At 44.0% G+C, this 27,262-nt stretch overlaps 1 protein-coding gene across 1 annotated transcript; it reads left to right on the forward strand.

The window, feature by feature from the left end:
• Window positions 1-217: 217 nt before the first annotated feature.
• Window positions 218-26,650, forward strand: LOC147612068 (ubiquitin-associated (UBA)/TS-N domain-containing protein). Its single transcript, XM_086783910.1, has 14 exons — window positions 218-302; window positions 717-944; window positions 1,062-1,112; window positions 1,253-1,388; window positions 2,029-2,124; window positions 21,372-21,448; window positions 24,077-24,150; window positions 24,274-24,334; window positions 24,671-24,738; window positions 24,848-24,929; window positions 25,682-25,765; window positions 25,871-25,948; window positions 26,107-26,226; window positions 26,325-26,650. Exons 2-14 carry the CDS (start codon window positions 828-830, stop codon window positions 26,496-26,498), a joined length of 1,218 nt encoding a protein of 405 aa, XP_086640036.1. The 5' UTR covers window positions 218-302; window positions 717-827; the 3' UTR covers window positions 26,499-26,650.
• Window positions 26,651-27,262: the final 612 nt, after the last annotated feature.

Genomic DNA, 27,262 nt, shown 5'->3' on the forward strand with positions numbered 1-27,262 from the left:
CGTGAAAGATTTTTCCTACATCTATACTTAAAGCAAAGGCGAGACGCCCCAAACCCCTTACAACCTCGTCGCACCTAGCAGGGTTCAAAACCAAAGACATCCCCTTGGGACTTACCACTATGCTACACGATGGTTGGTTGTTCTTTGTGTTTTCCACACAAATCTACACTATTGCACTCATTTTGGATTTGTATTTTGCATGCTCTCTCTGTCTCGGTCTCTCTCTTTACACATTGTGGAATTGCCATTTGCCCTTAAGGATTTTTAAGATTGCCAACCTTGTCCCCTCCCAGCCACACTCCTTGACCCTTGTTTGATGGCCCCCTCATCCACCCTGACTCTTGCCAGAGCTACGCCTCCCCATCTCTAATTCCCATCCTCCCTACTTGTTTACATTGAAAGCATAATAGAGAGAGGTTCGTTGGGCGACCACACCAATTCTACAATGTGGAGAGAGAGAGAGAGAGAGAGAGAGAGAGAGAGAGAGAGAGAGAGAAAGAGAGAGAGCTTAGTGCACACAAATAAAGAATTAAGAGAATGACGTTTGTAAAAAATGATATTTTAGGAAGAATTATTAGGTCATTATTAAAAGAGGTCAAAATGCTATTAAAAGAAGTTTAGACCCCTCCTTAGAACATTGTCCAACAAATTTCCAGCTTAGTTTAATATATAAGGTATAACCAATTTAAAAAAAACGAATTAGTTTGGGTGCATATTTAACTTGAGAGGGATTTCTTTTCGGAAGAAAAGCAAATTCATATCTATTTTTCAAGCACAAATAAATACTATAAAAGCAATAATATTGCCATAGTTCAGGAAGCATAGCCATGGCTGCTCTGTCGATGACTTGTGGCATCTGCCAGACCCAGCTGCGTAGCGTGCAGGAAGCTCAGGAGCACGCCGAGCTCACCGGCCACACCGATTTCGCAGAATCAACAGAGCCGGTATGCACAGTGGAATGTCATTGCTTTTTTTAGGGTTTCTTAAGCTACCCGGTTTGGGTTGTAGGATTTCGGGTTACCCTCTGTGTTGTTCTGATGCATATTCTGATCTGTTATCAGGTACTCAATCTCGTCTGCAGGACCTGTGGGAAGCCGTGCCGCACAAAGACGGTCTGTATAGCTGCGTGTGTGTGTGTGTGTGTGAGAGAGAGAGAGAGAGAGAGAGAGAGAGAGAGAGAGAGATGGATCTGCTCTCTTGTCTGCTTTTTGTTTTTTTTTTCTGGCTCAGCTTTTCTCTTGACGGATCGCAGGAGTGCGACCTTCACACAAAAAGAACAGGACATGAAGAGTTTGATGACAAAACCAGCGAAGCAGCAAAGCCCATCTCGCTGGAAACCAAAGCAGAGGAAGGCACTAGCGCCATGGAGGGCACCTCTGAGAGCGCAGGTGAGCATGGCAATTCTGTCAAACCTTTACATGTCTTTATGCTCATGATTGCATCCATAGACCATAGAACCCTAGAAAGACTGCATCCCTATGCCATATGGGGAAAATGCTAATTTCCTGGTTGATTTTTATGCCTATGATTGGATCAATAGGCCACAGAACCAAGAAAAATGCATTTTTCTGGTTAATTCTTATGCTTGGGATTGCATCAATAGGTGGGACAGCAGAGAAAAAAGGCTATTTTTGGGCAAATGTGTTGTTAACGGTTGCATCATGAGGCAGTACTACCAAGAAAAAGCCCTCAGTGCAGCAGCCTACTTGCACTGATAACAAATCAGTGTTGCTTATGAATATTGCATTAAAAGGCTAGTTTTTGCTAGTGTGTGGTCCTTTTTTATGCTAATGATTATATCGGCAGCCATAATCACAAGGAAAGTCTAAACTTAAATAGGCTTATTTTGCATTAAACTTATGTTTATATTTGCACTAATGTATGCATTGATATTGCGTGTGCCATGCCCTTCTTGTCTATGCGTTAGATCATCTCCCCTCTCCCTCCGCTTCCCCCCCGCTTCCCTTAGTTAGCGTTAAAAAAAAGGGTAATCCCTTGAGCTTTCTTTTTTGTTGGTTGAACTTACAGACCTGGTGATTCCTGAGGTTAACAAGCAAATGTTGGAGGAGTTGGAAAGTATGGGTTTTCCTCATGGACGCACAATCCGGGCTCTTCACTTTTCTGGTATGATTGCCTTTGTTTTTTCATGCGTTTTTCTCTTTATCCACTAGGATGCCTTAACTCTAAAGAGACATATGTCAAGCCACCATTTTGCAAAGGTATGCAGCATAAAATGTTCATGAACTTGAGTAGGCTAGGACTTCAGGTAACGGCGGCCAAATTATGCAAGTGGGAGACATAATTTGTTTTAAGGGAGATGCAAGGGTCCAAAACCCTAACCCTAGCTGATCATCTCTCAAGCACACAAATGTAGAGAAGAAGATGAGTGAGTGCTCATAAAAAAAAGCAAGAAACCCTAGCATGGCATGGATTATTTAACCTCCTATCCATATATATGCTAGCGACCTTGGGGCGTCCAGTGTGCACTTGATCAGCACACCATACGTAGGTGTCCCTCATGTCATCGTTCTGGCGCTTCACATCAAAGTCCCTAGGTATAATGATAGTCGCAAAGAACCTCATTGGTACGCAAGCGTTCACGCTTAATACGCTAAGTGGTGGTGTGTCGTCCTCCTATGCCTCCATGAATCATACACTTTCGAGTGCTCGGATTACTGGGGTCATAACATTTTCACCTCCTTTTAAGAATCATTGTTCTCGATGACAAAGGGGCCTGGGCTCCAATTGCATAGGAAAGTGGCCTGATGTTGTTGCATCCAGTCTCAGCATAGTCACAGGAAACAACTGAAATGGCACCCCTACATGAATGAAAATAAGTTTTCCCATTTGCTTGCAGCACAAAATTCACTTCCGTTTGGTTGATGGTCTCCACTGAAACGGAAATGGAAATGGGGAAAATGGCAAGGGGAAATAATGCCCTAGTGACATCAAGCATTTCTCCTCCAAAACCCCCTATTTCAGGGTAGTAATAGCTTCTCTTGTTCCTTCTCCTCAACAATCTCCTTTCTCCCAATCTCCAATCATATACACTCCTAAGTTCTTAGATGTCCGTGTGTTTATCCTCTCCCTTTCTTCTATTTTATATCTCCCTTCTTGTTGTGGCGTTCTCCGTTTCAAACAGAAAAAAATTGTCATTTCTGACCAACTCATGCAAGATCACATTTAAATTCTCAGAGCAACTCAACGAAGAAAATACTGGTCTTCTTACAATGATCAGCAGCGCTTTATTTATGACATCATGATGCTAGACTTGACCCTCCTTGTGCCTGTGGCAATAGTTCAAGCACAACAATATTGCTTAGTGTCCATGTCTATACCCAATGTAGCTTAGAACCAAGCAAAAGATAGGTCACATGTGCCTTTACACACAGTAGCACCCATGCATGCATTCATGACGATAAGGGCAGCAATGATTACAAACATTATGATGCACAGCTTCAAGATGATCTTCAACACTGGATAAACTTCACGATTATGTGACTCTCTCTCTTTCTCTCAGAAATGACAACATAAATAGTTGTGGCAATCTTCCAAAAAGTAATTCACACATGTATTACTCAAAATAAACTTAATGTTTACAGAGGCTTGCTATTGCTACCCACAAGTCTACACATTATTCCTATCTCAACCCTCTTAAGGTTTTGCTCACTAGACCTTCACAAGATATTATTCATCCTACACTAAGATTCAAAGAGATTCATGGCTTGGTCACCTACTTGTTAACAGATTTTGTCAACAAGCAAGTAGGATGGGGTGTCCTGAGGACATGATTATGCAGACAAGTGCAAGGATGAGAGGCTGGACACCGTACCATGTATTGTGAGCTCTTGTCTAGGGATAAGTCGTCAGTGTATTGCCTAGGGTAGTCAGGTCAAGTGGTGGAAGTCTCACATGATCCAGTCAGGCTAGTCTTGCACTGAACTTGTAACCCACTTGAAATAAGTAATGATGGACAGGGTGTCTAGATGCTTATTAGACGTATATCAGGCTTCCAGACAACCCTGGTCACTGTCTAGTGCTTAGGATAGTGTCCAGTTGCGTGTGAACCCATGCATCCAAGGTACCAGCATTAACTATTGATAAAGGGAAGTGTGTAGGCCTGTTTTATGGGCTGTGTACAGCTCCATGAATAGCCAAACAGGCACCCAATACAGTTGGCCAGATGGGAAAGGGAAGAGTGGCCATGGGCGACCCCTTTGGGCCTTTTTGGGGCCACAACCAGCTCTAGGCCAGTTCAGCCAGGCGATGAGTCCTGTAGGGGTTCATATAAAGGGCTATTCTGCCCATGGCCTCTCATCTCACATTCATGCAAGCGTCTTTCTGCAGGCAGCTGATTGTAGCCGGTTGAAGCAAAACACAAGCACTTCGTGACGTCCTGTCAAATCCCCATAGGATCTCCTCGTAGAACGCTCCTGGTACAAGACTTGAAACTTGCAAACAAACCAAACAAACGTGAAGGGGGTGCAGGCCTGACTCACCTCCCAACCTTGACAGCCGTGGGCAAGCCCACAAGTCGTGGCTGTCCCCACCGAGCCACGAGTTGAGCTAACTAGATGGACGTAATGACCAATCTCTACCTCGTGACGTCCCATACCACCACGAAGCTACCCTCGCGGGCCTCGAGACTGCTGCCGGCCTCAGCTGCATGAAGCAGGTGCACGTTTGCACTAGATCCAGGCTCCTGACCATAGAGCTCTCACAAAGTCACGCGAGACTCTATGACTGATGACTAACCATGGCCACCCTTTTATAGACTCTTGGCCGGTCATCGGGCGTCCACACTTGGATGCCCGCCTGTCCATACTTGGGTGTCCGCTCGTTAGTCTATCCCTAACTCAGCTCGCTAATCAGCCTGCCTAGCTCCAAGCTTCCCCAAACCTCGAAGCTAGTCTTGTGTGCGTGTAGCACACGGTAGATACACACTGTGCACATGACATACTCCCCTTCCTCTAAGAGCTCACTCTTGAGCTCACTAAAAAGCCATGGTAATCTCTCTGAAGAGTAGTCAATGTCTCCCATGTAGCGTCCTCCTCAACACGATCCTTCCACTTGATCTTGTATTCCGTAATCTTCTTTTATGAAATCCAAGAATCTTTTCAGGTTCGTGTGGAACAAATGTCATGTCCTCGACATCTATGATTTCTTGAGGAGTAACTAACTGGTTTGTTCCACCCAGTACTTTCTTAAGTCTACTGACATGAAATACAAGATGAACTTTTACATGAGAAGGCAAATCCAATTCATATGCAACTAAACTAATCCGTTGTGTAATACAAAATGGTCCACAGTATCTAGGGGATAATTTCGGAGATCGACCTGTTCATAAAGTCTCTGAATCTTTCAGAACTCGCAAATACACAATCGTTCTTTCAGAGAACTCTCTATCTATTAGAATAAAATCTGTCTCGGTCTTGAGCACTTCTAATAGATTCCTTCACAACTTGTAACATTTCTTGCATATCTTGCAAAAAATTACGTGCTGCAGCATGCTGAAGTTCTGAGAATCCCACTGTAACAGGTGATCTAGGTTGAAAACCATACAAAAGCATGAAAGGACTAAAACTTGGACTCGTATGCTTAGTACTGTTATATGGAAATTCTAACATAGGAAGATAATCCTCCCATGAACTCTGTCTTTTGGATACATATGCTCGAAGCATATCCTCCAAAATTTGATTCACTCTTTCAGTCTGGCCATCAGATTGAGGATGATCTGAGGAACTCAAATTCAAAGTTGTTTCTAACTTTTCAAAAACAAGTTTTCAAAAATCACTCGTAAACGAGTCCCTATCACTGACTATGTCCTCCGGTATTGCTTGATAAATTACCTTGCTAATTGCATAGCTGTAATGGTCTTCCGGATCGGTAAAAATCTAGCCATTTTTGTCAAGCGATCTACCACAACCCAAATAGAATCGTGGCCTTGATGTGTTCTTGGTAATCCGGTAATAAAATCCATGGAAATACTTTTCCATTTATTACCTGGGATTTGCAAAGGATGCAACAGCCCAGCCTGTCTAAAGTGTTCAGCTTTATTTGCTTGACAAACTTGACACTTGAGAACATAATCTTCTACATATCCTTTCATCTTTGGTCAATAAAAAGTGTGTTTCACTAACGATAATGTCATGTTTACCCCAGGGTGTCCAGCAGAAGGGGCGTCGTGACACTCCTTAAAAATCTTGAACCTAATGTCCGGGATCTGTGGTACATAAATTTTGTCATTACGGAATAGTAAACCATTCCGAATCATCCACTGGCCTCCTGCTACCTGAATGGTAGGCTGCTCAGTCATCGAGTCTTGGTCAATCAATGAGCTTCCGTCCTAGATCTTCTGCCAAAATGGACCAAAATAACTATCAGTCCTGCAAAGCCCTCTCGATGACTGAAATATGTCAGTAGAAATCTCGGTGAACGACAAAGTACTCACCTCTCTAATTCGACTAAGCGCATCTGTAACACTATTCATGGACCCTGTTCTATAACGAATCTCAAAATCAAAATCTTGCATTAATTCATCCCATCGAGCTTTCCTTCCTCTCAAATCATCCGAATCACACACATACTTGATTGACTGATGATCAGTCAATACCACAAACTTGGAGCCATATAAATAATGTCTCCAAACCTTGAGAGCGTGAATCACAGCATAAAGCTCCTTTCCTCCTTCTCAAGGGTTGGCCAACGAGATTGAGTGTCGTCTAGTTTTTTACTTTCAAAAGCAACAGGTCTACCATCTTGAAATAGAGTAGCCCCGATGGCATAGTCACTGGCATCAGTTTCAAGAACATAAGGCCGACTAGGATCGAGTAATGCTAAGATAGGTGCTTTCTTGACTTTATCTTTCAAAAGTCTGAAGGCCATATCCAGATCGTTATTCCAAGTGATAGGCTAATTTGACTTACGTCCACGACCTTTCAACAAGTCGGACATCGGTAGTGTGAGCTGAGAGTACTCACGCACAGATTTTCGAAGAAAAACAACAAAACCGAGAAAAGAACGAAGTTGTTTCACTGTTCGCGGTATAGGCCAGTCCAGAACCTTCCGAACTCGGTCATAGTCAATGCTGAATCCATCTCTAGTGATCTTGTGTCCCAAGTAAATGATGTCTGTCATGAAAAACTCACATTTACTTAATTTAGCATATAGTCGATTCTGTCTTAAAATAGTTAAGACAATCGTGAGGTGTCTAACGTGATCCTCAAGAGTACGACTATATATCAAAATATCATCCAGGAACACAACCACAAATTTTTCCAAATGTTCACGAAAAAGATCGTTCATCATTTGCTGAAAAGTGGGTGGAGTATCGGTTAACCCAAAAGGTAATATGAGAAACTCGTAATGGCCATTGGTAACCCCGATGGCAGTTCCTTAGGAAATACATCTTGAAACGAATCAAGTATCTTCTGTAATTCTTTGCTTTCAAATACACTTAATTCATTGACATCCATAGAAGGTATGAGAAATGAAGAAAGTGGAATCAATACACAATGGAAAGCAGTATACAAAGAAGAATCCATTATATTATCAAAATCAACTGTATTTACAAGAGGTCCCTGAGAGGGATGTATACAGTCACCTAAAATACTATACTGGGTGTTCTATGTTCAAAAGAAAAAATATGACTAGACCAATCTATTTGGACTTGAAGAGTCTTAAACCACTCAATCCCTAATAATAAGTCTACATGTTCTAGGTGTATAATATAGCATTCCAGAGTATCTTTGTAGTCTTGAATCCGGATCGGTAGCGTCTCCAGCTTTCGATCCCATACTTGCCGACCTGCAGATAGGCGTACCTCATAGTTATGATCGCTGGGCGTTGTATCAAGACCCAATTTCTCCACAAGTTTGTAATTAACAAAGTTGTGTGGAGCTGCCAGGGTCTAGAAGAATGTGGATTCTATGGCTATTCACTTCTCCATAAACTCGGAGAAGATCATGCAAGCCAAAAACTTTAGAGTTGAACAGACAATCAGAACATGTACTAGGACGAGAAAGTACAGTAACTGACGTACCTGTCAAAGACAACTGGTTAGCTGCCTTTGGCTTGGGTCCTGCGTTGGTCTTTGCACCCTTTTGCTTCGAGCACTCGTGACGCATATGTCCTTTTTCTTCGCAGATGAAGCAACGTCCCTCCTTCTTGAGCTTCAAAGCCTTAAGGAGACGTTTCTTCTTCGCTGGTGTCAAAGTTGAATTCTTCGAAGGTTGGTCCGAAGACTTTCCTTCAGTCGTGCTAGCCATTGGTGCGGAGAACTTCCTTTTGTGCTTGTTCCCCTGCACAGTAACGGGTTTAGACTTGGAAGAGACCATTGTATCATCATAGATACGAGCGGAATGAATGGTCTCGTCCAAAGTTTTGCATTTGTTGTTTTTAACCTGTAAACGGTATGAGTCGGGTAAACCGGCTACGAAGAAACCCAAAAGAGTTGTGGGATCCATCTTCGTAGCTTTCATCTGCAAGTCCCTAAATTTCTGGAGATAGACCTCATAAGCGAGGTCATGGTCAAAGTAGTAAACAAGGCAACAACATCATAGTCATCCTCTTTCTTAAGGAATTCTTTCTTGAAGACGTCTTCGAACTTTGTCCAAGTCGTTGGTTTAGGGTTGAGTTCCTTCCACCAAAGCAAAGCTTTGCCTGAGAGGAAACCTGTTGTTGGTCGGATCTTTTTCCCATCGTCATATGGATGGAACTGAAAATGGACTTGCCACTTATGTAGCCAAGTGTCAACTATCTCCTTGGTACGTTGCTTTTGCTCGCCCCTAAATTGTTCCGGAGTAGTATTGGGGCCTAAAGCAGATGCCAAGGTATCCATACCCGAAAGAGTAGATAGGGTAGTGGTCAACAAAGAGATGGAGTTCTGTAAAGCTTGCATCTGCACGGCGATTTGTGCTTGACGTTCTGAGGAAGAAGCTTCGAGAGCAACTTTAAACTCTTGGAAATCTGATTTTGATACATAATTGTCGAAAAGATCGGCATCGGTAGCTTCCGTAGGCAGGTCTTCACGTTCGATAAAGGGCTCCAACTCAGATTCTTGGGTCGACATCTTGAAGAGAGCAAGGTGAGAGAAAAATATTTATCTTGCACAAGGAGAGTGCTAGAGAACTTGAGAGCTTGAGAACTTGAGAGATGTGTGGCAAGAAGCCCGCTTAAGGGGAATATATAGGCTTCCCCAAAAGCTAACTTTAGCTTTTACTTTTGTGTTTTTTTTGGGACAAAAAATAAAAAAATAAAAAAATAAAAATAAAAATAAATAAATAAATAAATATATATATATGTATATCCTATTTTCTTAAAAAAAAGAAAAAAAAAACACTTATAAAGCAATACTTGGGTTTTTAAAAACCCTTTCTAAGGTTCAACAAAAAGAAAACGAAAGCAAAGACAAACGTGGGTTGTTTTTTTTCAAAAAAAAAAAAACAAAAGCTAAAAACTCCACGCCACGCTTTTGTGCTGTTCGCTTTTCTGTTGCGCCCATTTTCCTGCCACCCGTATGCCTGTAATTAGCGCCCGCCTGCCTGTGGGGACCACCTGCGCACGTGGTTAGCCGCTTGCACTCGGTTGGTGAAATGTACCTGGCCGTAACCGCCTGTGCGTGTACCTGCGCGTGTATTTGGCCGCCTACTGAAGTGCGCCTGTGACCCGCTGTCACCTGCGATGGCCTGCACGTAACAGCATGCCTACGTTGCCGCCTGCACACCTGCGCCTGCCTACGCATACAGCCCTACTGAAACCGATCCCGTCAAGTGGGAGGAGACTCCGTTGGACACCCACACGCGTAATAGCACAACTTAAATATCACACTATAAATGGACAACTCAATAACAACTGAAAAAACTGAAATGAAATGATGATCAATGGACACCAGCACTGGGGCCGGAATAGGCCGACCCCCCCCTCAATATATAATATATTATTGGGAGTATTTAAGTGATACAATGCTCCATGGGTTCAATGAACCAGATGATATCCATGTACAACTGAAATGAATACAGCTACCAAACAAGAGACTTGAAGTAGACCTTCGAGGAAGAGCGATCCACTTGAAGAAGTTTAGTCTCTACGGTCCCGTGCCTTCATTGGAATCCGCAGAGCGCGCCCCACTGGTGTTCTAAGACCACGCACAAACAGGCGCTCCCGTACTAATGCCTGTCTCTCCCGATCTCGGCACCCATGGACCGTGGTTCTCCAAAAGCTTGGACTACCCGGCACCAAACGGGTGTTTGTTGGGGTAAAGGCATTATGCCCACCCTTATAGTGTGTACTAGTCCATAAGTTTTATAGTACATAGTACACTTAGTACTTTTAATGTACTAAGTGCACTATGTGTACTAGAGCAAATATACATGTGTGATAGGGGAGTCACACACTCATACTCTTGAGTTGACTTATCCCCACAACTCTCTCTCTCTCTCCCTTCTTCTCTGTGTGTATGTCTCCCACATGAAACCCTAATTCTTCTCTCCTATCAACTGGTATCAGAGCCACGGTTGTGTCCGTGTGTGTGCGGGCGGGTGTGCGGAGTCGTCTTCATCGCGAAGAAGAAGCTCGGCTATGGAGCCTTGAGCTTGGCACGAGCAGAGGAGAGCTTGCTGTCGTGTTGGGCGTTGCAAGACAGTAAAGAGGCGGTGGCAACAAATAAGGCTGGCCAGTTCAGGCGTGTCAGCGCTGAGCAGGTACGCGCATGTGTGTCATCGCTGGGCGAGCACAACCCGGCACCACTAGGCGAAGGCGGCGGCAACATTGAGGTGCGCAGGCGTGTTATCGCTGGGCGAACACAACCCGCCACCACTAGGCGAAGGCGGCGGCAACATTGAGTCGGCACCTTTTCTTCGTTTTTTTTTTCTCTTCGCACGGAGGCGACAAGCGGTGCGAGCGAAGGAGGCGTAGGTGTTTACCGGCGTCGTCTGGTCCCTCGCCTGCCCAAACAAGGCCCACGTCTTCGACCAGCCCTTACCAGCGCCGTCTGGTCCCTCGCCTGCCCAAACAGGGCCCACGCCTTCGACCAGCCCAAGCTTGACCGTGAAGTGGCATCTCGACCACCTCTCTCCACAGCCGTTGCAAACAGGAGCCCTCCATTGGCTCAGTCTTCTGCAGTACGCTGAGGAGTCCTTCACCTGCACAGCAGCAGCATCATCAGCACGACTCCTCCCTTTCTGCAACATTAATAAAAAATTTCAGAGGTACATGCTTTAATTTTTTTTTTGGGGGATTTGCAATTGAGCAGGTACAATCATCAATTGAGCAGGTACAGGTGCCAAATTGCTCAAATTTTGAGCAAAATTGGCAAAATTGGGTGACATTGGTCTCATTTAGAGTCAATTTGCAGGAAATTGGATGTCAAAATTTGGGGCTTTTGATGTAATTGTGCCATTGGGCATTCATACATGTTGTATGATGTGAGCAATCTCACATTCAAGCCAAAATTGCAGGAAATTGGAGTGCAAATCAAAGGGCTTTTGTGCCGATTGGGTTGATTTGCATGCAGGCACTGGCATTTGATGCTTTGGGCAATGTGTTGATGCCTGTCAAGCACTCAATGTGCCTGTAAATCAAGGGGCTTTTATGTATTGGATGTATATGTGGCCAGGGGGAAGCATTGTGAAGACTCTGGATGCCTTCAAGTGCGTGAATGTACCATGTATGATCAGAAATTGATCTTGAATCAAGGGGCTTTTCAAGATTTTATGCTTGTTGAACTTGGCAAAGAAGCAGGGAATACTTTTATGCCTTGAACCCTCAGAAATCCACTTGCAGTCAAGGGGCTTTTGCTCAATTTCTGTCCAGGACTGTTGTATGCAGTGGTGGGGACTGTCAAAGTCTGATTTTGCCTCATTTGGACAGCGAGGAGAGCATTTATTGCTATTGTACCTGCTGGTACAGATTTGGTACAACTTTGTACAAGTTTTGGCATGGTTGCACATTGATTTGAGTGAGAAAAAGGCTCATTTTCAGTTGTTGTACTTGCCGGTACAGATTTGGTACATCATTGGTGAGCATTTAGTACTGTTGTACAGTACTTTGGAAGGGGAACAGAGCACATCTAAGGTGCTGTCCTAAATCTGCAGCAACCAGATTTTGGTGATTTTATCACATACAGTGGGAGTAGAGTTGCATTCGTGCTTCCGCCGCAGTGGGAGATAAACTTTGGGAGAACAACTGTGAGCACTCTGTGTGCTTTTGGTGCAGTGTTTTGCACATCTTGCAGGGAGTCAGGCATTGCAGGGAGTCAGGCATTGACAAAGGTTGCATATTGCTATGGCAACCACAGGTGAGAGCTCTTCATTGCTTCACATCAAGAAGCTTGAAGGCTCACATAATTATGATATTTGGCAAACCCAGTGCTATAATGTGTTGCTCCAGAAGAAGCAGCACAAGCCTATCAAAGAAAGGGGTGTAATGCTCGCTTCTCTTACTGCTGAAGAATGGGAAGATATGGATGAGCTAGCAAGATCCACTATCATGTTGTCTGTGTCAGACACTTTACTTTTCAGCATACGTGAAGAGAAGACAGCTTGGGGAATGTGGCAAAGATTGCAAGACTTGTATGCCCAGCAAAGTGCCTCAAGCAAAGTGTATTGGTTGAAGAAACTCATAGGTCTTCAAATGAAGGAAGGGGCGTCTATGACAACCCATCTAAATGAGTTTAATGGTGTTGTCAGCCAGGTAATCAATCAAAAGTTGGCAATGGACGATGAGTTCAAAGCCACCTTTCTCTTATGCACTTTGCCAGAGAGTTGGGACACATTCAGGACAGCCACTAGCAATTCAAATGCTATGCTGTCATATGCAGATGTGGAGGGTGCTCTTCTTCAAGAAGAGATGAACAGGAAGAACAATTCTGTTGGAAAGTCCAATGCAATGAATGCACGTGGGAGATCCCAGCAAAGGGGTAAAAGCCAAGAACGGGGAAGGAGCAAGTCCCGCTCCAAAAAGGACTCGGAATGCCTTTATTGTGGCAAGAAGGGACATATCAAAAAGCAATGCTACAAATGGAAGAATGATCAAAAGGAAAAGGGCAAAGGAAAAGACAAAGACAAAGATGAAGCCAAAGATGCAAAGCCAAAGGGCAAAAGTGGAGTCAAGATTGAAGAAGTCAATATGTCACATGCAGGTGATAGTGAGGATGAAGTCCTATTCACGTCTTCACTTGATGCCCATTCACTTCTTACAGGAGATGGTCATGGTATGCACTCATGGATCATTGATTCAGGTGCCTCCTTTCATGTCACAGGTTGCAGAGACTTGTTTGTCAGGTATACTGCTGGCAATGGAGTAGTAGTTTATTTGGGTGACAACCATGCATGCAAGATTCTTGGCAGAGGTGATGTGAGGCTTGTGTTTTCAGATGGCTCACAGCTTATGCTCCATGATGTCAGGCATGTGCCTGAGATCAAGAAGAACTTGCTTTCTACTGGACAGCTTGATGATGCTGATTATGTTACCACATTTGGTTGTGGAAAGTGGAAGATTAGTAAGGGCTCATTGGTTGTTGCCAGAGGCTCTAAGGTGGACGCTCTTTACTTCATGCATGCTGGTGTTTGTCACCATGCTAATGTAAATGCAACCGAGCTGCCGGAAATCTCTATGTGGCATAGCCGGTTGGGACACATGAGTGTCAAAGGAATGGAGCAATTGTCTCGTTTTGGTTACTTGCCTTCTCTAAAGTTCTCAAGTTTTCAGTTTTGTGAGCATTGTATATATGGCAGGCAACTCCAGTGCCCCCACAAGAAAGCTCTTGGACAGAAAGATGCTCAGTTAGAGCTTGTGCATACAGATGTATGTGAGATGCCTTAGCTTTCTTTGGGAGGGGCAAAATATTTTGTGTCTTTTATTGATGATGCCACACGCAAGGTGTGGGTTTATCCTCTTCGTTTGAAGAGTGATACATTCTCAGTGTTTGAGAAGTTTGTTGCTCATGTTGAGAATCAAACTGGCAAAACACTGAAGGCTTTGCGTTCCGACAATGGTGGAGAGTATATGTCCAAACAGTTTCAGGACTTTTGTGATGCTAAAGGCATCAAGAGGGAGCTCTCTACTCCTTATGATCCTCCACAAAACGGGACAGTAGAGAGGATGAACAGGACCATTCAGGAGAAGGTCCGTTCTATGTTGTCACATGCTGCATTACCTCATGGTTTTTGGGCTGAAGCTGTTATGACAGCCGTTCATCTTATAAACAGGTCACCTAACACGAGGTTGGGTGGGAAAGTGCGAGAGGAAGTATGGTCAGGGAAGCCTCCGTCCTACAAGCACTTGAGAGTGTTTGGTTGCGTTGCGTACGTGCACATACGCAGGGAAATGCGCACCAAACTTGATCCTAAGTCTCACAAATGCATATTCCTAGGATATGGTGACAGAGGTGAAATGGGGTATAGACTTTGGGATCCAGTGAATAGAAAGATTATACGCAGCAGTGATGTCATTTTTAATGAAACATGCATGTATAAGGAGCCTGGCAGAGTCATCTTTGATGATGATGGACATCATGGACAACAACCAAGGGCTGTAAATCAGCCATTACAGCATCAAAACCAGCCCTTAAATGGTGCTGAAAATGGTCCAAATGGACAGCCAGAGATGGCAGAAGATATCCCTATGGATATCTTACAGTTAGAGGAGATACCGGGCATGATATTTCAACCTTATGGCATGGAACAGGAGCCACCAATAGGTGATATGCAGGCTGGACAGCAACCTGCAAATGATGGTCATTGGGTACGGAGGTCCACAAGACCCTCCAGAGCCCCTGACAGGTTTGTTCCAGGGGTCGACTACTTGATGCTCACTGACTGTGGGGAGCCCTCATGTTATAAGGAGGCTTTACAGAGGGCAGACAAGGCTCTTTGGGAGCGTGCCATGAAGTCAGAGATGGATTCTCTGCACAAAAATGGAACATGGAAGTTGGTGCATTTGCCTACAGGCAAGAAGGTTTTGCCATGCAAGTGGGTTTACAGGCTCAAAGTTGCACCTGATGCAAAGCCAAGATACAAAGCCAGGTTAGTGGCTAAGGGTTTCAAGCAGGAATATGGTGTGGACTTTGATGAGATCTTCTCTCCAGTGGTCAAAATGACCACACATAGAGCTGTATTAGCTTTGGTTGCTCATGATGATCTGGATTTGATTCAGATGGATGTGAAGACTGCTTTTCTTCACGGTGATCTCCATGAGGAGATATATATGCAACAGCCAGAGGGTTATGCAGTGAATGGAAAGGAGAAGCTTGTATGCAAGTTGAAAAAGAGTCTTTATGGGCTCAAACAGGCACCAAGGGAATGGTATCATAAATTTGATACATTCATGAAATCCCAGGATTTCAGGAGAAGTGACATAGATCACTGCTTATACACCAAGAAAGCTTTGGATGGCAGTCTATTGATCCTCATCTTGTATGTTGATGATATGTTGATTGCCGGGAAATCTCGTAAAGAGATGGATGCCTTGAAGAAGAGGTTGCATCAGATCTTTGATATGAAGGATTTGGGTGATGCAAATCACATTTTGGGTATGCGGATACTTCGGGACAGAAATCAGCATGTGTTGTATTTGTCTCAGAAGGAATACATTGGCAAAGTTTTGCAGAGGTTCAATATGGATGGGGGGAAGAAGACTAGTACTCCTTTGCCTCCATATGTGAAACTCAGTGCTATGGACAGCCCACAGTCGGATAGTGACAGGGCTGATATGGCCAAGATTCCGTATGCTTCAGCTTGTGGCAGTCTCATGTATGCCATGGTTGCTACTAGGCCGGACATTGCATTTGCAGTGGGAGTGGTTTCTAGATACATGGCCAAACCTGGCAAGAAGCATTGGGAAGCAGTGAAAGGTGTCATGAGATACCTGAAGGGCACACAGGATATGTGCATATGCTTTGGCAAACAGGATGCATTAGTGCATGGTTACACGGATTCGGATTATGCCGGTCATCCAGATAACCGCAAGTCTACTACCGGTTATGTATTTACATTCACAGGAGGTGCTGTGTCATGGATATCCAGGATGCAGAAGTGCACTGCCTTATCTACTACAGAGGCCGAGTATATTGCAGCCACAAAGGCTTGCAAGGAGGCATTATGGCTATCTCGGTTAGTGGTTGATTTGGGTTATACAGGGGATATTCCATTGTTGCATTGTGACAGTCAAGAGTGCCATCCAGTTGGCAAAGAACCTTGTCTTTCATGCAAAGACGAAGCATGTGGATGTGAAGTATCACTTCATCAGAGAGGTGATAGAGAACAAGCAAATTCAGCTTGTCAAGATTCATACGGATGACAACCCGGTTGATCTGTTGACAAAGAGTTTGCCTCCAGAGCGATTTGCTCATTGCAGACACTTGATGGGCATTGGATGAGGCCAGTTTCAGCCTTGATATGGCCTTGTATATTATCATGTACATGCTGATTTTTTCTTTTCCTTTACTTAAGGGCACTTTGCCTTTAAGTGAGAGGTTGTTGGGGTAAAGGCATTATGCCCACCCTTAAAGTGTGTACTAGCCCATAAGTTTTATAGTACATAGTACACTTAGTACTTTTAATGTACTAAGTGCACACTGTGTACTAGAGCAAATATACATGTGTGATAGGGGAGTCACACACTCATACTCTTGAGTTGACTTATCCCCACAACTCTCTCTCTCTCTCTCCCTTCTTCTCTGTGTGTATGTCTCCCACATGAAACCCTAATTCTTCTCTCCCGTCAGTGTTAGCAGCAGTGAATATCCCTCGAATGTTTTACACCAAGGACCTTTGCTTGAATCTCATTCAATGAACGTGGTAGAGAGAGACGCCCGTAGCTGCCCGCTTGTGGAAGAGAGAATTGCCTGAATGCAGCTCGCTTGTGGGCAGGAGAAAGACCTGGGCCCTGTGTGTAGCTCGCTAGTGGGCAAGAGAAAAAGTGACGCCTGTTGTAGCCGCTTGCGGGTTAGAGAGGGTGGCGCTTGTGCGATGCCACTTGCGGACTAGAGAGGGTGGCGCTTGTGCGATGCCGCCTACGGGCAAAAGTAAGGTGGCGCTTGTGCGATGCCACTTGCGGACTAGAGAGGGTGGCGCTTGTGCGATGCCGCCTACGGGCAAACGTAAGGTGGCGCTTGTGCGATGCCGCCTATGGGCAAGAGTAGGACGCCTAGGCACAGCCGCCTATGGGCAAGAGAAGGACGAGTCGTCGGGTTGCAGTCGTTTCGTTGCAGTCGCTTGCGGGCAATAGAAGAATCACTAGTGCGCAGCCGCCTGTGGGCAGGCGAAGGGAAGGTTGCCTGCACGCCAAAGGTGGAGAGGATCGCTTGCGGGCAAAGGTGGCCGACCATGTACAGCTGGCCGACTCACCCTTTGCATGGGGGGCGGCCAGTTGAAGGTTTCCAAAAGGGGGGGGGGTGGTTAGGTGACCATGCACCCACCACCACCCACATACGGTTAAGGGAGGGCTCCCCTCCCTAGCATGGTCCAAGAGTGGGTGCCCATAATGAGTGCCCACCCTAAAAAGTGCACCATGAGATATTGGGGAGGCCGCCCACTCATTAATGAGTGTGGACTTGCAACCTTATAAAAAACAAAGGTTAGAAATAATGCCATAAAATAAACAAATGGAATACACTTACCACCTGTTCACACGCAACAGAACTCGTCAGAAGACAGAGCAAACTTTACGACTCACTGGCAGGCGTCCCCGCTCAATAAGTGGCACCAACAGGAATGCATGTGCAAACAGTATCATGGACATATCTCCCGTTCATGGAACAAGTACTAAACATTCATGTCGGGCACAATGATGGCACGACAGTAAGTATAAATCCCGGTCTTCCTATGGAGTGACAGTCCCATAGGTAAGACACAGATCCAAGCACGAGCCTCCCTATGGAGTGACAGTCCCATAGGCAAGACACGGCACAAATACTGGCTCTTCCATGGCGTGACAATCCCATGGATAGTCCAGGTCATACATGGGTGGCACCAGCCTGGCTCTCGTCCATACGACACCGTCCTGCTAACACACGGGTGGCACCAGTCTGGCTCCCGTCCATGTTATGCAAAAATAATGGCCCCTTCACATGAGACACCGGCTTGGCTTCAAGTGAACGAGACACAAATCTGGAGATGGACCAAATGGTCGGCCAATTGGTGACACCGACTGCCTCTGCAGGGACGCTTCACATGTCTGCGCACAACGGGTACCTGCTTGCCTACGTGTACTCGTCTGCATGCACAAACACGCATGTGCATATACCTGGCTGTCTGTTTTACTCGCCTGGCTGCATGTACAGGCTGGCTTTTTTGCACATAAGGCTGCTCTACCACCATCCAGGCGTTACTCTCTCTCTCTCTCTCTCTCTCTCTCACCAAAAACACGCATGTGCATATACCTGGCTGTCTGTTTTACTCGCCTGGCTGCATGTACAGGCTGGCTTTTTTGCACATAAGGCTGCTCTACCACCATCCAGGCGTTACTCTCTCTCTCTCTCTCACCAAAAACACAGCCGACATGCTTCTTCTCTCTCTCAAACTGTTCAAACAGTTGCAAACATACATCCCGCCTTCTTCTTTGCAAAGCAAACAACCCATACAAGACCAACCCTTCTTCACGGGTTCCTACGATGAAAAAGCAACATGCTGAAATTGAAAAACAGCAGTATGCACAGAAAAACAGCAAGCTTCTCGATCTCATACCTTTTCTTCGCTCTCATCTTCTCTCCGACTTGCTCGTTCACGAGGCTTGCTCTGATACCACTGTCAAATCCCCATAGGATCTCCTCTTAGAACGCTCCTGGTACAAGACTCGAAACGTGCAAATAAACCAAACAAACGTGAAGGGGGTGCAGGCCTGACTCACCTCCCAACCTTGACAGCCGTGGGCAAGCCCACAAGTCTTGGCTGTCCCCACCGAGCCACGAGCTGAGCTAACTAGATGGACGTACCGACCAATCTCTACCCCGTGACGTCCCATACCGCCACAAAGCTACCCTCATGGGCCTCGAGACTGCTGCCGGCCTCAGCTGCATGAAGCAGGTGCACGTCTGCACTAGATCTAGGCTTTGGACCATAGAGCTCTCACAAAGTCACGCGAGACTCTATATGGCTTATGACTAACCTTGGCCACCCTTTTATAGGCTCTTGGCCGGTCATCGGGCGTCCACACTTGGATATGCCTGCCTGTCCATACGAGGGTGCCCGCCCGTTAGTCTATCCCTAACTCAGCTCGCCAATCAGCCTGCCTAGCTCCAAGCTTCCCCAAACCTCGAAGCTAGTCTTGTGTGCGTGTAGCGCACGGTAGATACACACTGTGCACATGACACGTCCAAAACGCAGGGAGCAAGGCAATCAAGGAGTTCAGCCCTCTTCTGTTAAAAGATACAGTTTTCAAGCCTATGTGAGTGAATCTTAGTAAACCTTAGTAGAATGTTGGAATATCATCAGTGTCAAGACTCAAAACCTTAGTGATAAAGGTCTTTATGCAGTCATGTGTGAGGTTTTTTAGTAGGTGAGCTTGAGCTAGCATGTTGCTAACTAAAGCTTGCGTTTAGTGGCAGTGATGGAGGGAAAGAGGGAGAAAACTGCACAGTACAGTGTTGGGTCCCAATACCGCCACTTGGCTCCTACCACAAATGGTGTATTTGCTTTATTGCTACTATCTGCAATGAGTACAACTGTTCGGGATTAAACCAGCCCAAACAAAGGACTAACTTCCAAAGATGGAGCACGCTAACTGTACATGCATGGGCTGCCTGGAAGATGATGAAAAATATTAAGCATGCATAAATAACAAGCGTTTGCATGTAGCTAACACAAGCTTAGCACGATTATTTGTCACCCAAAAATATGTTTTAACACAAAAGACTAGTGATTCACGAAGAACCTCTTCCTTAAGAATAGCCAAGCCACTGCATTCATTTGCCCGAAAATAAGCATGAGCCGCTTCCTAACTTCATCTGAGCTCTTAACTGAACTCACTTGGAGCATCTGCGTATCAGCCAACCCAAAAATAATGAAGGAAAGTGCCTTCATGTTGGTACTCACCCATTTAGCCACAGCTTCAAGATCTAAGGCTGAAGGCTCCCTCTCAGTCCTGGAGACAATCCCCATCTGCATCCTCACCTTCCAAGCGTGGTACTTGGATCGGTCGAAACGATCGTTCTTGGTGAAGTAAAAGGCATTGGACACCATCTTATTGAATCTCTAAATCACCTACACAACTTCTCACACATACAAGGCTTTCACACATAGTCCAACAACATGTAAAAACACCACCACTAACTTTGACTCAATCTAGAAGCAGCATACACAAACACTCATGCAAAAAAAGCACATGACCAAGACAATCCTTCCTCTGATACCATCACGAAAAATATTAAGCATCCATGAAAAACAAATGTTTGCATGTAATGTAGCTAACACAAGCATAGCACAATTGTTTGCCACCAAGAAATACGTTTAACACAAAAAACTGGCGACTCACAAAAAGATTGCTCGCATGCAAGACAAAGGTTCTAAACAGGTTACAGAACCTTAATTGCTAAGATTAAACATAATTGCATGCACCATCATGAACATATTCGTTACTGTAGAGACTATTTAAAATGACGATTAGCAACACCATACACAAAGTAATGCGCTCAGCAGTATTCGACCACAACAAACACATACTACGTACTGTGATCAATGACGGAACAACACAAAGACGATCGCCATCTTCTCTCTCACACACAAATGTTTGCATGTAGTTAACACAAGCTTAGCACGATTGTCTGTCACCAAGGAATATATTTGACACAGAAAACTAGTGACTCCTGAAAAGATTACTCGCATGCAAGACAGAGATTCTTAACAGAGCCTTGATTGCTAACATTAAACATAATTGCATGCACCATCATGAACATATGCACCGCTTTACTGCAAAGACTCGTGAACCTCCTTCAAATGACGATTAGCAACACCATGCGCAAAGTAATGCGCTCAGCAGTATTTGACCACAACAAACACATACTACATACACAGAATAACATAAAGATGATCACCATCTTCTCTCTCTCTCACACACTCTCAATGAAGGAGATACTTAGAAATTAAACATTGTAGAGTGGACAGACTGCTTTCCACAAAGCAACAACACACAGTTTTTCATTAACACAGAAGATCATAATTACAATGTGTTAAAGCTCTCTCTAATTCTCTTGCATGTTAACGCACAAGTGTTTCTGATCTGCAAACTAACAAGGTCGTCTCTGAGGCTTCTGCATGTTACAAATTTTTAAAAAGCACTATGTGTGTATAAGACAACGTTTGTTTGCAGTGCTTGAAAGCTTGTAGAGTATAGGAAAGGCTGCAATTTTGAATGCTAATTCATCTAAATTGCTACAGGCTCATCATCCGTGGAAGCTGCAATCAATTGGATAGTTGAACATGAAAGTGATGCTGACATAGATGAAGTACCAATGGTATGTTTATAAGCTCCTAGTCATCATGAAAGCATGCACATTTTTTGTGTGCGCATGCTGCTTTTATAGCACTTATCATCAACGATGCAATTCCTTAATGGCATCTTGTAACAGTGGGTGCCCCTCTACTAGGTGCATTGAGCATGTATTCCATTTTTTATTTGCAACAAGTTTGCAATGTTCTTGTTCTTCAGTGCTGGGTATAAATGGTGAAATTCCAAGGTGTACCTTGGCACCCACTTGAATAGGGGGTGCTGATTGTCTGCAGCTTTGATACATACAATGATACATACCATACATACATATGTGTACATGCACTACATATGTAGGTTTACACACGCGCGCGCGCGCGCGCACACACACACACACACACACACACACACACACACACACACACACGACAGCCTCCAACCCACCTACCCACCCACATGCATGCACGTAGAACTTCATACATACATGCATGTGCATATATGTCCATCCATCCATCCGTGTACACACTTAAAAAAAAGTAAAAATCCAGTGTTCTATTACCAAGGAGCAATGTACATGGGGAGCATGTACTTCAAAGAGAAGTCATCCAATGAAGAAATGGAAAAAGACCTCAAATTGTGGGATATCAATAACCTCCAGTTGTTGTCAATAGTCATGTAGGGACTTGCAAAGATTGGCACGAAAGAAAGCATAAGCATCTAGAGAAGGTTGTCGAAACATAATATGGTTCCTAGCCTTCCAAATAGTCCAGAGTGCCCAATATCTCATCCAGATCATGAAAGTGTCAAATCCAGCCATGCAAGATGGCAAAACACCAAAAATCCATAAGAGTTTTTGACTCTACATGTTGTCCACATCTACAACATGTATCAGTGGAGATATGTCGTTTTGCCAAAAAAGTGGAGACTGGAAGTATGCTCACAAGGCATCTCCATCACCATTTGATATTCTTATTCATTCCCCATAAAGTATCAGCATGAGGCTGGATCCACGGGGAAGGAAGCAATGATTCGTACACATTACTTGTTGAAAGCGCATCCAATCGAAGAGGACTGGTATGACCAACAAGTTGCCAATCATGAAGTCTATCCTGATCATCTAGGGATGGGATGGCTTAAAAAGGCCGCAACAGTGTAGTGATAGTTCTCCACAGTCACTTGCAAATTGCAATGCAGACCCAAGTTATGTTTTAGACAGGCTTGTGGGAAAGTAAACACAAATCCCTCATGTGTTACAACATCCACCATAAGGTTAACTCCAATGGAGGCCAAAAAGTAGGCCTTTCGTGGTTCTTGTACCTCAAGTGGTTGAGGAAACATCAAAGACCAATGAGTGCTTTCCAATTGAAGAGAATTCCTAGTCAGTGCATCTCTACCATGGCACCGAATAGAAGACAAGGCTAATTTTCAATCACGAAGAAGGGAAGAGATGCATAAGGGCATCTTGGAAATTTTCCTTCAAATTTACTAAGCACTACTTCCCAAGTGAGAAATGTGCCAATTGCCATAAACTCTAGTCTTAGCACAGGTGTGCAAGCATTATGGCCCATGGTTGTCGAAGTTCATGGTGGCCTTTCTTGCCAAGAGCAGATCAAGTATATTTAGTCCACCATACATTTTAGGTGTGAAGACCAAAGATTGTCTTAGAAGACAACGCGCTCTCGTATGATCCTTGGTTTTCCACAACAATTCCAAGGCATTAGACATAACCGTGTACACACACACACACACACACACACACACACACACACACACGACAAAGATTTTGTGTAATGTTAAATCTTGTTTGATGAGAAATAAAGTTGATGAGTTTTCGCTCGATTTGGGGGTTATGCTCTAAGATGAGATGCAAACATTGTAATCTAGGATATGTTGCTTTTATATCTTTCAACATTTTTCGTGGTGATGCCAATAATTGCATGCACATGGTTCTTGTGCTGGTGACTTTTGTGTGCGTACATCATCTTGGGGACTCTCTGCCCTATCCCTGTTATTTCATAGTTGTGGTCTAGGTCATTAGTTTTAGCAACATTTTGAGGACTACATCACATCTTTGTAAGTACAATCAATGCTAATGCTGTATGCGATTTTACTATCTAGTAGTCAAAATGTACTTGTTGAAGGAGCTACTTCCAAAAGGAATTGAGGTTTTGCTTATTCATTCTTAGTGGGTACTTTTCGATGATTATGCTCTAGGTATGGGACTCATAATTTTGCCTCTTTACATTCTTCAAGTTTTGGTGGGTTAGAGCCTAGATTGCTCAGCAATTTAACAATTGCATGCACATTAAGCTATTGTGCTTGCAACACTTCTGTGCATATATCAAGCTTGGGAACTCTCTGCCTATCTTGTACTACATGATTATAAGATAGGTCGTTAGTGGCCCAATAATATCATATCTTCACTACTCTTAATGTTAATGTTTTGTTGGCTACACTGCATAGCAGTCCCACCTTGATTGCCGACTCGTGATATCATCATGTCTGTTGTGCTTCTTTCTTGTAGGTGTGTTTTGATCTTGAAAGATAGGGAGGAGATATTTTTTACTGATAGTGAGCCTTTATTGACTGAAGCTAGAGTTCATGGAAGTGAGCCCTCATGGAAGTTCTTGTTTTTGTATGTGGTATGTGCTTGCAGATTTCAGCAAAAAAGAATGCTGCACAACATAATTATACTCCTGAAGAAGCCAAGGCAAAAATGTTGGAATTACGGTCAGTATTGAAGCACTTGTTCCAAACTTACAATCTAATACACATACAGGGTACTCTTAATGTCTACTGTGCAACAGCAATATCATAGCATTGTGAATATGTAAAAACTCATGCTTGTTGCAGTGAGCGTGCTCGCAAGAAGAAAGAAGAAGAAGAGAGACAGATGGAGAGGGAACGGGAAAAGGTACAAGATAATGTTGGCATTCTGAGCCGATCTGTTTCGGACTGCGAAGAAGTTGATAAGTCTCATAAAATGTCTCCTAGGGGTAAATAAATACATCAACATAAATTTACAAAACGGGCCTTTTTTGGCAATTTGAGGAAAAACTTTGAAGTTTGTTAAGAAAAAAGGGTCATTAGGTAGGGTCATCATTCACATTACTATATTTTAATATGATCCCTCCCCCCCGTTCTCCCCTCTTCCGAAGAGTTTGGATGAATCTTTATCAAACTGCTCCTTCCTACCTCTCACACCTTAAACAATTGTTTTTGTTAATGTCCGTGTTTTCATGAAGAGCAGGAGCGCATACGCATTGGTAAGGAAATACTGGAGGCTAAGCGTATTGAAGAAGACAATGAGCGCAAACGGTGTGGATTTGTATGGTTTTTGGAAGAAAATTTGTTTCGTAACTCATGAATGTGCTGATGCAATCCTGGATGCCCTCTTTTAAGCAACAGTTTTCTCTCCTTGGTGCAGCTTGATACTTCTTAGAAAGGCAGAAAAAGAGGAAGAGCAGCGAGCAAGAGAGAAAATCAGGCAGAAGCTGGAGGAAGATAAGGTTTGTATGTTTGCCTGATAAAAAAAAAACCTTAAGAAATAGCTCTTCTACGACTGACATTTATCTTATCAGCATTACTAGGCATACAGGTGAACCCCCCACGTAGTGTCTCTTTAGGTAACACGGAGCCGTGTGGAGTGGCCGTGACAGCACCCTGAGCAACCTTTGATTGCTTGCACACCTAACCTGGGTATGAGGACCCCTTTGCAAAGAAAAATTGGAGGAGGTCTCTAGTTTGGACGCTGCTGGGCTTGTGTCTGTGCTGTGTCCACCTTTATCAGGTTTATGTGTTTTTTCCATCTATGACTAGGCGAGAGGAAGATCTGCTCTACAGACCATGTGCAGTCCACATCGTTTGGGTTTTTATCAAATCGGCTTTTGCCATGTAAAGGGGAGATGCTGTCCGTTCACTTTGTGAATGCCCCGTAGTAAAAATAGAGTTAGTCCTTTTTTTTGTGCGTGTGTTGGGGTTAGGGGGGGGGGGGGGGTTGAGAGGGATGATTGGAATAAGGCATATGTTTTTGCTGGCACAGCGCTTGTGCCTTCATAATATGCATGTAAATTCCTCTCTTTGTGTGGGAGCCAATGTATGGGGTTGGTATTTGGTGTATGCTGGGGAGGAGTAATTTTTTGGGGGACTTGTGTGTGTGTGCATGTATTGCTTTACTTTGTTGCATTTTAGTCAGGTGTCAGTGCAGGAGAATTTAAGCCGATCATCTGAATGCTTTTTCTTTCTTGCAAACGACATGCAGGCAGAGAGGAGGAGAAAGTTGGGGTTACCTCCTGAAGACACCACAAAAGTTCAGCCTTCGCCTCCAGTCGTGGAAGAAAAGAAGGTGATTGGTTATCACATCAGAAGTTGTAGGCTAGGTATAAACTCTGTGTTGCCTTTTTATTAAGCGGGGTTCTTACTTGATTCGTTTGTTTGTATTATCATAAAGAGTTATCTTCCAGTGAGGCCTGCAACAAAGGCAGAGCAAATGCGTGAATGCCTACGGAGTCTGAAGCAGAGCCACAAGGTCAATCGAGTTCTTTTAAGAATACCCATTTTTTAATTTTATTTACCGTGTTTTGATCACGTGAGGAAGATTAGGCAGTCTAGCCCCTGTAATGTGGCCACAAAAGCTAAGTATGCCTTAGCATACATCATTTTCTAACTCAAGCTTGCTGCATATAGGAGGATGAAGCACGGGTGAAGAAGGCGTTCCAAACGTTGCTGACTTACGTCGGCAATGTTGCACGCTCTCCTGATGATGAAAAATTCAGGAAAATAAGGATGAGCAACCCATCTTTTCAGGTATATTTTTTTGTGTACAGATGCTCTTTGTAGTTGAAAGGTTGTCTTAAGCTATGGTATGGACGGGCTAATATAAAGCATGGCTTTTGTTGAGGCAGGAAAGAGTAGGGAGCCTCAAAGGAGGAATACACTTTCTTGAAATTTGTGGGTTTGAAAAGGGAAGTGATGAGTTTCTGGTACTTCCTCGCGACAAAGTGGACGTTGCTGTCCTCAATACTGCAGGGGCTGAGCTCAACTCTGCTATTGTGAACCCTTTCTTTGGTGTCCTATAGTCTGAGATTTTGGGGGAAGAGTCCTCACAAGTCCTCGCGAGAACTTCTTTCTAAAAGTCATTTCATGCAAAATCATTGAAGAGTCTAGTTTTGTAATATGGAACCTTTTGATAAATAAGTTAATTCGTATGGCACTTCTTTATGCTAAGAAAGTGACCATGGGCTTGCTGCCTTCACGGTTTTAAGAGTGATAAGCTTTCTGTCAGTTCTTGTCACTGTTTTAAGAGTGATAAGCCTTCTGTGAGTTCTGAATAAAAACACATTTCAAGTGGTAAGGCAAAGGAGAGGTTGAGAAGAGTATAATGATCGACTCGGGCTTGATGCCTATGATTGGTTAGGCGGTGTGCTAAGTACAAAGTCATAAGAGTTGTATGCACAAATAGAAAAGACACTAACCTTGATGCTTGAAAGTGAAGTTTGAATCATGTAGGTAGCGAAGGGAAATTGCAAAATGGCAACTACAAGTCCAAAATTCATATGAAGTATGCACAAGTGGAGAAGACACTGACCTTGATACTTGAAAGTGAAGTTTGAAGCCTGTAGGTAGCAAAGGAAATTGCAAAATGCCAACTATAAGTGCAAAACTCACATGAAGGACGGCTTGCTCAAAGATGGTCATATGAGGTTCTCAAGGCGATGTAGTTGTAGGGGCTGACAAGGTCTATGAGCAAAGGTCTATGTATGTGTTGGGTTTTCTTTTTTATTTTGCAGCTTTTAAATAAAAATTTATTATATGAAGGTAGTAATGAACAAGAAGCTATGTT

This window comes from Cibotium barometz, chromosome 46, assembly GCF_041138505.1.
Source record: "Cibotium barometz isolate CiBa-2024 chromosome 46, ASM4113850v1, whole genome shotgun sequence".
Classification (NCBI taxonomy): Eukaryota; Viridiplantae; Streptophyta; class Polypodiopsida; order Cyatheales; family Cibotiaceae; genus Cibotium; species Cibotium barometz.